Source organism: Oreochromis niloticus, linkage group LG1, assembly GCF_001858045.2.
Source record: "Oreochromis niloticus isolate F11D_XX linkage group LG1, O_niloticus_UMD_NMBU, whole genome shotgun sequence".
Lineage (NCBI taxonomy): Eukaryota > Metazoa > Chordata > Actinopteri > Cichliformes > Cichlidae > Oreochromis > Oreochromis niloticus.
Window position 1 is genome coordinate 26,113,437 of NC_031965.2, and position 13,967 is coordinate 26,127,403.

The following is a 13,967-nucleotide window of genomic DNA, read 5'->3' on the forward strand; positions in this document are numbered from 1 at the left end:
GATAAAATAACTGTGAGCTCGGTTCTTTGAGCTGCAGACAGTGAGAAAATCTAAACAGAAGTAGCCTCGATAGAGACACAGGATAAACACGGATGTAAACACCAATGTGCCCCAGCAGTCCAGTTCATCTGATCAGTCTCGGGTAAGACTGAGATATGATCAACAAATATTCCAGAAACTGAGTGGTAAGGATTTTAAAGTAATTGAATTTCTTTTAACATCACACAGTGTGTTTGGTTCCTATCTCTCCTTCTCTCCTTAGCATGCATGTATCCCACTCAGGAGGCATGTGTCACAGCTGAAAAATGTCTTTTTAAAGCATATTGAGGCCTGACAGCAAAAATCTCTATAGAAAAGTACATTTTTAACAGTATCTACATCCCAGTCATAACATTTTTTGTGTTTGCTACACAGTCAGCCATATATTTATTATAATGGAGGAGAAAACTTTTAGTTTAATTGTCCTTAGCTCATTCTGAAGTACAAGAACCAACATTTCACGTAGGTTACGGATGTTAAGGCAAACCTGCAAAATGATCAGTGTAAATGTACCGAACTCCTGCCTAATCTGTCAGACTCACATCAAGAGACTAGTCATCTTGCCTGTCATCATTTGATCATATAATGATATAGTTCTGCTGTTTCCATGGTGATATTTGCAATGCACTTGTGGGAAGAATCGGTCCAGACAGTCCAAGATACAGAATACACACATCTATAGGTGTTTTACCTGATACGGATAGAGTGTGACTCCTCCATTCGTTCTGTTCAGGTGCTGATGTGCCTGCAGAGCTGCCGTGCTCAGTACTGCTCCAGTCCCATTATTACTGCTGCTACCCCCATTATTTCCAGGGCTGTTTACTCCAGTCACTGGCTGCTGTTGCCCACCAGATGTCTTTCCTGAACTAGGGGACCCGTTTCTTCTGTCCACTCCACCTCCGAGGCCCAGAGAGCTGGGCTTGGACCCCAGTCTGTGCCCTGCACCTTGAGGCTGCGGACTGCATGATCCATGGCTAGGGCTTGGTGTTGGGGTCTGGCTGGGAACCGGAGAAGGGGATTGAGAGGATGTGTGCGCAGGCTGAGAAGCAGAAGCAACAGCTGAGGGGGAGGAAGAGGAAGGGAGAAAAGGAGGCCATTCACGTGATAGAGGCCCTCCTGGTGCTCCTGATGATGGACCCGGAGGTGCTTGAGACCCATATCGTCCACTCAGGGCTGGAGGGGAAGAGGCTGGAGATAAATCCCACTGGTCGAGAGTCAGAACCATCCGCACAGCTTCCTGTTTGAGCTGAGTGAGGTGGGTGGCACAGACATCGCATCGACTGTCACGCTCGTTCCACGCCCGGCGAGAACTGTTGGGCACCTGAAGTTTATCGTGGAGAAGGAGCGAGAATGACGGATCCTGGAAGGAGGGAGAGAAAGACAAAAGGAAACATTTAGACTCATGACTGAAGGTTTGAATGAAAGCAAAATGAACAAGAACAGCTGGGAGTGAGATATGTTAAGAAAACCTTTAAGATAGCGAAGGATAAGACAGGAAGAAATCATAGACATGTTGAACAAGTCCTTACTATGAATATTTATAGAAAAACCAAGAAGCATGTTATTCAGCCTCAGGGAAGGAGTGTAGTAAGACAGACACACCAAGTGAAAAAACAAGTACACACACAAAAACACAGACAGACACACACTATGTCCTCGGGGTCTAAAGGATAAAAGTATGACAGAAGCTAGCAGCAAAAATTTGTCTCATACAGGAATGAAAGCAACTGACCTTATACGATCCCCCCCCCCCCCCCCCTTTTTTCTTTCTTTTACTGAATTTTGCTGGTTCAGTCTGACATGTATGTATAAGGTCAGGTGTTTGATTATTAATTTCTATCAATTAGGAATAACTTAATTTATTGCTAAATTATAAAAACAACCACTTTTCTATTCATTAAGGTTTAGTTAACCATCAGTTTCAGCAATTTTCCATAAAAAGCCGATAAAAAATTAAAATTGTGACTGTTTCTTTTATATTTATGTCTCATAATAGAGTTCAAAAGTATTTGAATGAGTCTTTTTATTTGCACACTAGAGCATTTAAATTAATAAATTCATCTGTTGTATGTCACATAATAATAATAATAATAATAATAATAATAATATGGATAAGCCATAAGATTAAACGGTAATTGTCTAGAGATATATGGAAGACTTGTATAAATAAATATAGCGGGATCCAAACATTATATTTTCAGTGGGAAATAAGACTACAACCCAGAACAAAGTTCATATGTTATTTTTAACAAAAAAACAAACAGATCAGGGGTAATATTCATTGTATGTAAAGTATGATCGTATACATTAAAAAGTAAGCACACCATGGGAAGATCAACACATCAATCTTTGGTCATTTAGCAGCAGACCAGCAGAAAATAACTATATTTCCTGAATCAAATACTCAAAACGCCAATCAGCAAACATGCTGTTGAAAAAGGCAAACTATACTGGATATGTATGCAAAGCATCTTCACTTTTGACACTACACTTCTTACTATACATAAATAACCTTTTCATTAAGTATTTCATTAAGAAGGCACACTAGATGTTAGTAGATTCTGTAGGCAAAAACCTACATGCACATAGCTTAACACCACACGGTGGGGGTGTAGGGGTGTCCTCACAGGAAGAGATTCACTTGTCACACTTACGCCCATTGGCATGAAACTTTTAAGTCACTGGATGTCATTCATTATATACTGTATCTGGTTGCCACATTACTACAAGTCACTTCCTGTTGGGATACCCTTTAAGAGTGCTCCTCCAAAGATAGTCCTCTTAACACCTCTATACTAAAGTAGCTTCTTTAAAAAAACAGTGCTCTTCTTCTCTTTACTTTGTTCAACCTGTTCCAAACAAATCACCTTACTTTTAACATCGTGATTGATATGATTCTGTACACAAGTATACAGATAATTAGATGAATCAGCTCTTTAGGTAAGTTAACCTGACACAAACACCACATATGAAAAATGTCAGCATTAAAGGCATTGAGGTGTACAAACAGTGTGTTATGCCTTTTTTGGTTAGAAAAAAATGTAAAGAAAAAAAGACTCATATAATAGGTTGAGTCAATGCTTACATATTTATATTGCACACAATGTAAACCAGCGGTTAAACATGAGCAATGGAAGAAAAAACCAAAGTAACATGGGTCAGTTTGTTTATTTTTCTCTTTTATATCCTCTACATCTCTCTTTTTCCGGTTACTCTTTGTGGATGCGTGTGTGAGAACAATTATTGTGTGCAGAATCACGATATTCATCCAATCTCTGTGTGGACTTATCTGTGCCTTTGTGCATAGATATTTGTACATTAAAAGGTGCGTGTTGAGCCTGTATATGTTTTTCCAGACTAATTGGAACCACTTGGATAGAGCAAAGCCACTTTAAATCTCCTGCCATGAGTCTTTGGACTCAATATCAAAGTTAACAAGCACACGCACACCCTGATACAGATCTGCATCTAAACCTCATTTGACCCTGGTGAAAAATATTTTTTTAAGTTTTCCATAAAGCATTAAGGTCTTTATCTCGCAAAGGTCATTAAATAGAAACGGCTTTTCCTCATAAAATTTAGCTTTGCTTAGGACCCTTGAGACTGATGGTAGGATTCAAATGACTGTGATTTTGTGAGCTTATTGTTCACCCAAATGCAGGTTTGGTGTGCATGTCTGCTTCAGAGCTCTGTAATTCAATTAAACACCTGTGGTAGATGGTGCTACTAAGTGCAACCTTCCTGCTTTCAACTAGCCCACCTCTTGTATAACAGTATGTGCATCCTCATTCTCTTTTCTGCCTAAGTGATAGTTACAGACTGAGTGCATGGTTAAATGCATCTCATGGCATTTTAACTTAGAAAAGACTGAATAAGAACCGAGAGCATCACTTCTCTGCTATTTTATGTGCTTCTGGATGTACTCTACCATGCACCCTAACATGAATCTCTTCTAAAGGATGCTATTACCAAGCACTGCAGCATCTCAGAGCCATTGCTTTCAAATCTCGTTTTTGGTAAAGATTCGTACAGCTGTTTAAATAACCCAAGACACAGTAATGTATGAGCAAACACTTCAGTCTCAACAGTTGGGACCTTTGTCTGAACATCACAGTGCATCATGCCAAGAAGATGTGTATGCACAGTATTTACCAAAGAGATGAGGGGGCACTCTTTGTTTACTGAAGTTTAATCAATACACGAGTTGTGGAGATGCAGAATTTCTATGGCCATGTGTATATGTGCATCCAATCAATATTCATGCGATGGATATCTCTTAGCAGATTTAGACATTAAGATTGAGACAGATGATTGACAGAGAAGACATAAAAACATGCAGTAGAACCCTTCTGGATCTATCAAGCTGCTCAATACATCATACTCATGTTATTAACAGTTAATGGGCTGTTTATCACATTACTGACAAATAATACCGCTTTAACACAAAGGCTTCCCAACTGTATATCTGTGTGTGTGGTCAGCTTCTTTGGTGGGTCTTATTATGCTAATAACATAATAGGAGCCTTTTAGAAAAAGGAAAAAAAACAGTAAATGTAACATCCTGTCTGCCACACCTAATAAGCCTCTCTCAATGACAAGCTTGTAGCTTTACAATCAATACAGTGTATATCTGTGTGTGTGTGTGTGTGTGTGTGTGTGCACAAAGTAACATTTCATTTTAAAGTAAAATGTACCCTCTCAGTGTGAGAACTGCCTGCTTGACTATGTCAACAAACCACTAGACCACAAGATACACACACACACACGGCATGAGTTCAAATCCTGCTGAGTATGTGAGCGTGTGTGTGTGTGTTTATGGATAAAGGGAAACTTGTTCTTGTAAAAACTAAGCAGCATAATGAACAGAACATGCTGTTAAACATACACATACACACACATGCAGTAATAGCAGTATACAAACATACTCCTGCCTGACGTGAGACAATAATAGCACACTTCAGGCGGCAATAAACAGATCACTGGAGTCAGACTGTAAGGAGAAAGTTGAGGCGAAGCCTAACAGTAAATACAACTTCTTCTTGTTGGCTGCTTCCTATCGGGATTGCCACGGCAGCTCATCCATGTCACTGTATCCCTTCTGAAGTATCCTCTTCCATCACATAAACCCTCTGCATGTCCTCCTTCACTACATCCATGAATCCTCTCTGTGGCCTTCCTCTTTTCCTCCTGCCTGGCAGCTCCATATTCAACATCCTTTGCCTCGTATATATTCACCAAATCAAACATGTAAATCATCAATAAGATTTATAAATACAGTTGACAGTTTTAATTTTCTTTTTCTTTGCATGGGAAGTGCTTTGACTGAAGGGGGAAAGCATTAATAATGATTAATAGTCATAAAAATGGCAACATTAGGTATTCTTAATGTAGTGGCTTATGGTTTCAAATTACATTACTTTTATTAATGCTTATGTAAGAACCCTAAATTCTCCCTGTGCAGCTCAAATTTTCACTCTAGACAGAGTCTATTTCTCTTCATCCCTGAGATCACGACCAAAAGGACTTTTTGTAAATGGAAGAAAACTGCTATACTCTCAAACTTATTGTTGATGTACAAGAAAAGTAATGCCATTTCAATGTCAAATACCGTTTGCCACTGAATTAGTCAGCACACAGCAATAAAAGAAGACAAAGATGACACACTCAAAATGAATGGAAATTCTCAATTCTTACATATGTTATAAGTAATATCTTCCTATTACAGCCTTTACATAAACATTCTAATTATTGCGACCAGACCAGACTGTTCATGTTAGTTATAAAATATGATTGAGGGAGACAGATAAAATAAACCACTGTGAACAAATTGTGAAGCATTCTTCTCATCGGTGCCAAAACAATAACCCCGCTTTCTGCTTTTCCTGTTTGTACTGAGTTGGAAAAGTCCTATCTTTGCCAAAAATTGGCAAAAAGGGAACATTTAATCTCTTTTGGCATCTTTTGACCCTTCTCTATCGCCCTGTCACACATGCACACACTTAACTGTGAGAGCACAGCAGACAGGCGACTAAAGCAGCATTAAAGTGGACACGGTGTATGGTCCTTGAGATGAGGGTCTTGTTGTTCCCAATTAGCTAAGATTTGAGAAGCAGCCAAGCTGCCTGACTAAAAAAACAGGAGAGCTGTGGTTTCTGAGGGGAAAGATGGGGAGGGGGGGATGAAAAAACAGACAGCTTTTGCAAACGCTGACCATGAACACAACACCTTGTACACACAACATGCAAATGTACTTTCTGTGCCTGCTCGATGAACCCATTTCTGCATTTTTTCCCCTACTAATAGTTCATTTTTTATATTCAGCTCATCTTTCATTAGAACAGCATAACTTTGAGCTGAGTTCTTACCAGACAAGGTAGGCTCTATTCATTAGAAATTTTGAATTCCACCAATATGAAGTACTCTGCAGATTAACAGAGATTTTTAGTGTTTTGCACAGTTTGATAATAACTTCTCGCTGTGAACTGTTATATTCTCTGCTCTCCTCACTTCCCCTCCTTCTTTCATCACACCTATTCATCTCTTCAACCCATCTCTTCACCTCTGACTTCATCAGTATTCTGTGAGTGACTCAATCACTCGCAGCATCACAGATAGTCTATATGTGTGTGCGAGTGTGATTCATTTCCTCCTACATGGGAGACAAACGCATCCTCGGCTCTACACTGCAAAGATGGAGTGACAGAATAAGGGAAAAGCAGAGAGAGATGGCGATTGAGTCCAACGTAACTGAAAAGTGACCTCAGCAACTCTTAGTGGCTGACAATCAGTGTGTTTGACTGTGTGCGTTTGTATGTGTGTGTGTGTGGGTGGATGGGTGCAGACTGGACACAGAAGGATGCTATTACTGAGATTTGATGAAAACAGACAGCTCGCCCTCACTGTTTGTGTGTGTGTGTCTGTGAGTGCGCAGGAGGTAAAGGATTCAGGAAAATAGGCTGTCAAGCTCAACAAGACACATCCCTTTCATACGCACACACACACACACAAATACATGGAAAAAATACTCTTTCCACCACTGACTATGAGACAACACTTTGACCCACCTCCTTTACTGTATTCCTATCTTCTGTCTTTCCCTGATTCCACTTTTCCTATATTTAGCATCAGTTCATAGCATCATATCACATTCAAAACTACGAAAACAGAAAAGGTGGGCAAGAGAAGACAGAAAGAAAACTGACTGATGTGTATTATATGTGTAGTCTTTGTTTTTGTTTGCCAGTTTACTATGGAGAATGTATGTAATCAGTTCCATATGAGTGACAAAGCAGAATAAATCTTTCCTCCCCCATGCCTTCACTCATCCCTCTGCTCATCCATTTCTCCACTATTTGCTCCTGTATTTACCCTATCACAGACACACAGGCACTTCTCAGCAGGTCTGGAATCAGTGAATTCATGCAGAAGAGATGCAGACGGTCTCTTGCACCTGCTCTGACAACACGCGAGCATACACATTACATATAAGCTCATATACTTATATATAAGCACACACAAAAATAAAGCAAAGACATGGAGCAGGTAAGAGGCTGATAAAAATAGTATAAATTTCAACTCTGTTGGCAGCCCATTATCGCGGTTATGATGAAGACTGTGTGCTTGTGTGTGAATGATTGAGTCTGACGTCTTCGCAGGATGAAGGTCAATAACACACAGGTTATAAATGACATCACACACATCAAACACATGGATAGGCACATATACGGTATATTTAACCAATGTTGCACTCACCGAGGTCAAGCACAGGTCTCTCACACCATTACGTCTGAAACAAATACATACACATACAGACACTCTCCAGACACTTTATTAGGCACACCTGTTCAACTACTCATTAATGCAAGTATGTAAACAGCCAGTAACATGGTGGGAACTTACTGCATTTAGGCAGATTAGGTAAATATGAACTGCTGAAGTTCAAACTGAGCATCCTAATGGGGAAGAAAGGCTATTTGAGTGGCTTTGAATGTGCTATATGGGCTGGTCTGAGTATTTTAGAAATTGCTGATCCTCCAAGTGGGTTTCTGCACAACCATCTCTGGGTTTTACAGAAAACGGTCCAATAAAGAGACAATATCCAGCGAGTGGCAGTCTCTGAGGAATGTTTCCAGCACCTTGTTGAATCTATTCTACGAAAAATTAAGGCAGTCCTGAAGGTAAAGAAGGTAAAAAAGGGTAAAGTATACCTAAAAAAGTGTGCACTGTGTATGTTTGTGTTACATACTTGTGTTACATGTGTTACAGATTGGTAACTGGAAATGACTAAAAACCAGAACTTAAACAGATAATGGAACACAAGGCAAAGTAAAAAAGAAAAAGTAACAGATAGAAAGTGATAGAAACAGAAATTCTAAATCATGACAAAGAAAATATTATTAAAGTCAATAATTAATTTAACTCTATGTGATATTGGATTGTATTAATCCTAAAAAAAAAACGATTATGACACCACTGAGACTATAAACGTGAGAAGAAAATACACGGGTAAAGTAACAAGGATATTTGTGCAGGGAATACTTCATGATGATAAATAGAGGCTGGGTAAAGAATCCATAAAAAAAACCACACCAACAATTCAGTGCAGATAGATAAAAACGTTGAAATGCGCTACACTTAATAAAAGCTACATTAACTCCTTGTGTTTAAAAGCTACCTAAGTGGAAGATTAGTGTTTTTGTAGCACACATCAGAAATAACCCTTAGCAGAAGCTGTTCTTTAATAGCATGTTCGCAAGTGCCAGAATATTAAGCAAATCAACCGCTGCCTGCGCAGACTTTTCTCTTTCTTTGTTTCCCCTCTGTGACAAATAACTAAAGAACCCCGGAAGGTTTCCTCTTTCTCCCTCATTTATTACCTCCAGCCCCTCTTCCTCCTCTCTTTCCCTCTCTGAAGTATGTCTCCTTTAATCACCTTTTTAATTGGTCATTCCCTCATATGATCCAATAACGGTAGTAGGAGTTAGATTGGTTAGGACATAACTGTGACCTATTACACTAACACACAAATGCGTACCAGCACATATGCATAAATCCTGTGAAGCATTCATTTAAATGAACAGACACACAGTTTGCTTGCACACATTTACACACTCGCCTGTGATGTTGACACATGTTAATAACAAAGAGAAATGCATTAGAAAGTTTGTTGTCATAGCAGTGTGAAAATTAATTAGCATAAGCGTCTACCTACATAGTGCCAGTGCAAATTACTTGCTGCATTATTTTCCTTGATACTTTCTTGTTCATTTTTTTATGTGGATGTTTATGCTGCCCGACTTTTGATTGTATAATGTTATGGCTTCAAGGCTTCTTACTGTATGACTGACAATTTATACAGTGTCCAATGTCATAAAACATATTCCAGAACAGTAAAAACTGCAGTAGAAACATAACTTTCAGAGGAAGTAAACACTTTGTAAAACCTTACTTTATGCCAAACTTTCTAAGCAGGTCTTAACAGAATTTCCTCGCAATCCTACATATCCAGTTTTTATGTCTTGGTGACATAAAAAACATTATGTATTAATTTAGATGATACTTCAAAATAACAGAACAATCAACCAACCACTCAAAATTTTAAAACAAATGCATAAAACATCAAATCAAGTTGATGATACAACATGAAATTTAGTTTCTGCGCTCTGCATTTTTCAGTGGAGCACGTGTATATCAGCGTCATCACCATCATTAGCCCTTTAGTTAAGCAGACTTGCCGTGAGTAGTCCGTCTCTGAGAGAAAGAAAGCAGGGTGGGTTCATTCAAAGAGGACAAGCTTTTGATGCTTTTATCTGTTTGTCTTTATGGATGTTTCTTTGAAATCTTACTTCCCTTTGAAATGTTGTGGGCAAACAACTCTCATGAGACGGACCATGTTGATGACACATTTGTGTCTGCAGCCAGCCATTCATGCAGTCACTCTTCGGGATTGACAACCATAATTAATTGGCTGTCTGCATGCTGCCATGAATTAGCTTAGGTTAAGTGCTCATCAGTCACAAAGTTGTTTTTTTCTTCACCCACAAACATATAATGTCCAAAAATAGCCTTGACCTGCGTGTGTGTGTGTGTGTGCATATGTGTGTGTAATGTCAATCAAAGAGGATGTAAAATACTGGAAACAGATGCTACAGACAGATGAGATCTCTTTCTCTGTCTGTGTCCTTCTCACATGCAAACATGACAAGTGTTTATGTGAATTAAAAAATACTTTTTACATTTTTGCTTCATCAATATTTCAGCCCGTCTATCTGTACATGCACTGTTTTTTATGCATGCTGCCTTCTCATTAACAGCCCGAGCTACAGATCTTGTCCCGGCCTGTACAGAGTTAAGTTTACAGACGGGCTCCCTGCTAGTGTAAATGAGCTAGCTGGCTGGAAGACAGCCTGGTTTTTTTATTAGCTGCCCATCCACAACAGTGCCCAGTGCTATAAATGAAATAGTTGTTTAAATTGCTGCCTCTTTTTTTTATGTGAAAGTTACTCGCTGATGGCTGTTTTGAAATTATCTGGCTATCGATGGTGCTTCCTGACTGTAAATGAACTGCATATAAACTCTGCAGTCTGTTTTTTAAATTAGTCCACCATCTGTAACAGAGCTGCACTGTAAATGAGGTATATGCAAAAATAATCTTCTTCACTGTGCTAGCTAGCTACCAATTAGCTAGTTGTCTGCACCTGAATATAGATGAGGGAACATGGCTGGTTAATTTAGGTGAGAATGTATTCTATGTGAATGCCTGTTTCACATTGGATATCTGCAAGCAAGGCAAAATTTCACACCCCGCTCTGTTCACATCAGAAAGAAAGAAAGAAACGATTAAACAAACAAAGGAGAACAGGTGTACACATTGTGGCACACCTCTAGTAGATCTACCACAGCAATGGTGCTCTGTGATGGCTTTAGTGTCCAAGCATCTATGTATGGGATGCTCTAAAATAAGCCATCAACCATCAGCCCCAAAAGGATGCCAGGGACGACAGAATTTCCACTTCAATGGGTCGATGCTGTTAGGCAACACAAGGGGATACCTGTACAGCAGCATGAAGGATGTTTTATTGTTGTGACTGATTGGAACTCATCAGAGCTTGGCAATAAAATGCCAGGTCTTCACCATCCCTGGTGAGAAATCTCTGATTTTACATCATATTTCTAATATGCTCCATATTAAGATCAAAAGGATCCAAGCCTTATGAAGTGCACTACATAGAGACTGCACAACTATACTTTTTTCCAGCTTCAGTCACTAAGAATATAGGACATTTAAAGGATGTGCTTATGCTTCAGGAGCCAAACAGCAAATCCTTTGCTTTTCTGTCTTTTCTCTGCTCTGTTTTTGCCCTTTCCAGGCATGGGGTTACAACTCGTCTTGATTAGTTGTAAAAATGTGTCTGACTGAGCACAAAATAAAGTATTCGCTCATAATTGTTTATTCTCCTTGTTTTGTCCTCCACCTAGTTTTTAACGGTCTTTCCCCAAGCTCTTCATCCCATCCTCTTGCTGCCTCTCTGTTTCCTTTCCCCTCTCTTCTGCATCCCTTCTTTTGCCCCCTCTCTCTCTCTGTGACAGTGATAAATTGCCCGTCGGGTTGGGTAATCCATCTTGCCGTATCCCACACGTGAATACACACTCTCCGACACCCTCTCACTCCTCCTCTGCTCCCTTGTTTTCCTCCTCTTTTTCCTATCCATCCGTTCTTTCCCCCCTAGTATCCTTTCATTCCAAGGTTAGTGAAGTACCGGAGGAGCTGAAGGTAAAGATCTGCCCGATAACCTCCATTTATACCTTTACACAGTATGTACACACACATAAGAAAAACAGGTAAACACATGTGTTTCACAGGCAAATGATACAATATATAAAGTCATATCACCAGTGGATGGCATGAGTTTTCCTCTCTAATAGTGTGGCAGAAAGGCAGTATATCAAGTCATATATTATGGACAACTAAGACTTTAATTACTACCCTTTTTTAAATTAGAAGTGTGGTTAGCAGGTCTTCAGTCAGTATTGTCAATTTTTAGAGCTCCAGACTATCACTCAGCTGCCCCTAATTTCAGATGAAGTAAAGTGATGATAACTAGGGTGTCCTGGTGACCTGATAGTGAGTTCATATGTACCATTTAGCCCAGTTGCAACGTCTTTGGTTTCATGTCATTCATGTCAAGCCCTCCCTTTTACCCTCTATTTTTAGTGTTCCTCCTCTACAAAAACAGCACAAAAACGGCCAAATGGAAAATTGCCTACATGACTAATAGTCTGCAGCTGTGCAAGTAGCTCTGTTAAGTTCTTATTAGACACGAGGAATTAAGAGAAACACTAATATCAGGATGAATAAAAATAGACTGATTTTAAGAACCATTTTCAGCTTCTTCCTTTCTTTAGCACAATATATTAGCTCTGAATATAAAGCACATCTAAGGATGTTGTTACAATTTGCAAAGGACTGACACATGTGCAGGTTTGACGATGACCTAAGCTGGAGGTTCATGTGTCTGTACTATAATTTTCTGAAACTGATAATCCAACATTAATACGTCTCACTGTCTCTGTTTCTCTTGTATTAATTAACTATTAAACAACTATTTTTGGCACTGTTCAACAACACTGCGAACATCTCCCTGGAGAGGCAGTTTTTGTAGATGTGTTTTCCCTGAGCTGGATATATCCTACAAACTACAAATGATTTTGAGAACACATAAACCAGCTGCTTTACAGATTACCCTCTGCAGACATGGGCAATACCTCTATATACTGGTAAAGACATTTCATTGTGGAAAATATATCTAACTAGGGATTATATATTTCACTCAGGACCAACCAACTCATTAGTTAAAATGTTTCTGTTTAACAATATGGAAAAACAAGAACACATTTCAAACAGCTAAAATTGTTAGAAATGTTTTTAGTAGAAAAAGCTAACGGCACTTTGAACAACAAATAATGCAGAAAGATTAAGCCAGTTTGTAAGTTTCCTCAGCTTTATAAGAAGCTTCAATCAGCCTGCAAACGTTATTTAATACGCCAATATTCACAAAAGTCAGTTAAGCGTGCTTGCTCTTCTCCAGGCTTCATGCTCGCACAGTAGCACTCATTCATACACGGGAGCTCTGCAAAGCAAAGCACAGTGCTACACTGTTGCCCAACGAGGTCCTCAAAGGGAACAGCTGGGGCTGGAGAGCTTTGCTCAAGAGCACAGTTGTTACTGAGAGTGGGTAGACTTCATCCGCATTTCTCAAGGTCACCAAACCTGAATTCGTAAAGACGACCATTCAGTCACAAGGCTGTAATATGAACAGCTAAACTACTCTTGCCCGACCAGATATGATCAATCAGAGATGAAACAGGGAGTAAAATAAGAACTGGAGAGATATATGAAGATAAAGATTAAAAAGGGAGAACCCTGCTTTTCTATGACAGCCCTGTCCCTTTTTCTGACAATGTATGTAGGTAGACGTACAGTCAATAGCAGATAACAGTAAACAACAACAACAACCAGAACAACCTCTCTAAACCGAGCCCACAGCCTCCATCTGCTCAAGGTAATTGGAAAGTTTAACGGCTAGAGGCTATTCTCTGTGTCTGATTGAAGCGCAGACTGCGAACAAACAGCCAATTTACTTTCTCACTCGCTCTCTCTTCTCTCTCTCTCCCAAAAAGCAAACACACACACACACACACACACACACTTTCCCTCTTTCACCTCTGTCCAGTCTATAAGCATTATTGCCTCTCCCTTTCTTTAAACCTCTGTTTTGACTAGGTTTTTATTCTATCTTTTCTTATCCCCATCTTTCCTATCTATTTTTTTAATCTTTCACCCCCTCCATCATGTGATAAGAGGAGGAATGGGAGAGGAGTGATGTGAGGTCAGAGGGAGTGCTGTTATGATGAGATGGATGATAAGT

The 13,967-nt window shown here is 39.4% G+C and overlaps 1 protein-coding gene across 2 annotated transcripts in view; it reads right to left on the minus strand.

The window, feature by feature from the left end:
* Window positions 1-13,967, minus strand: part of kif26ba (kinesin family member 26Ba) — a 91,115-nt gene that overhangs the window by 63,473 nt on the left and 13,675 nt on the right. For both annotated transcript variants that reach the window (XM_019359632.2, XM_005458961.3), the window contains exon 3: window positions 731-1,399. In XM_019359632.2, coding sequence (XP_019215177.1) covers window positions 731-1,399 — 669 coding nt within the window. The remainder of the gene's footprint in view (window positions 1-730; window positions 1,400-13,967) is intronic.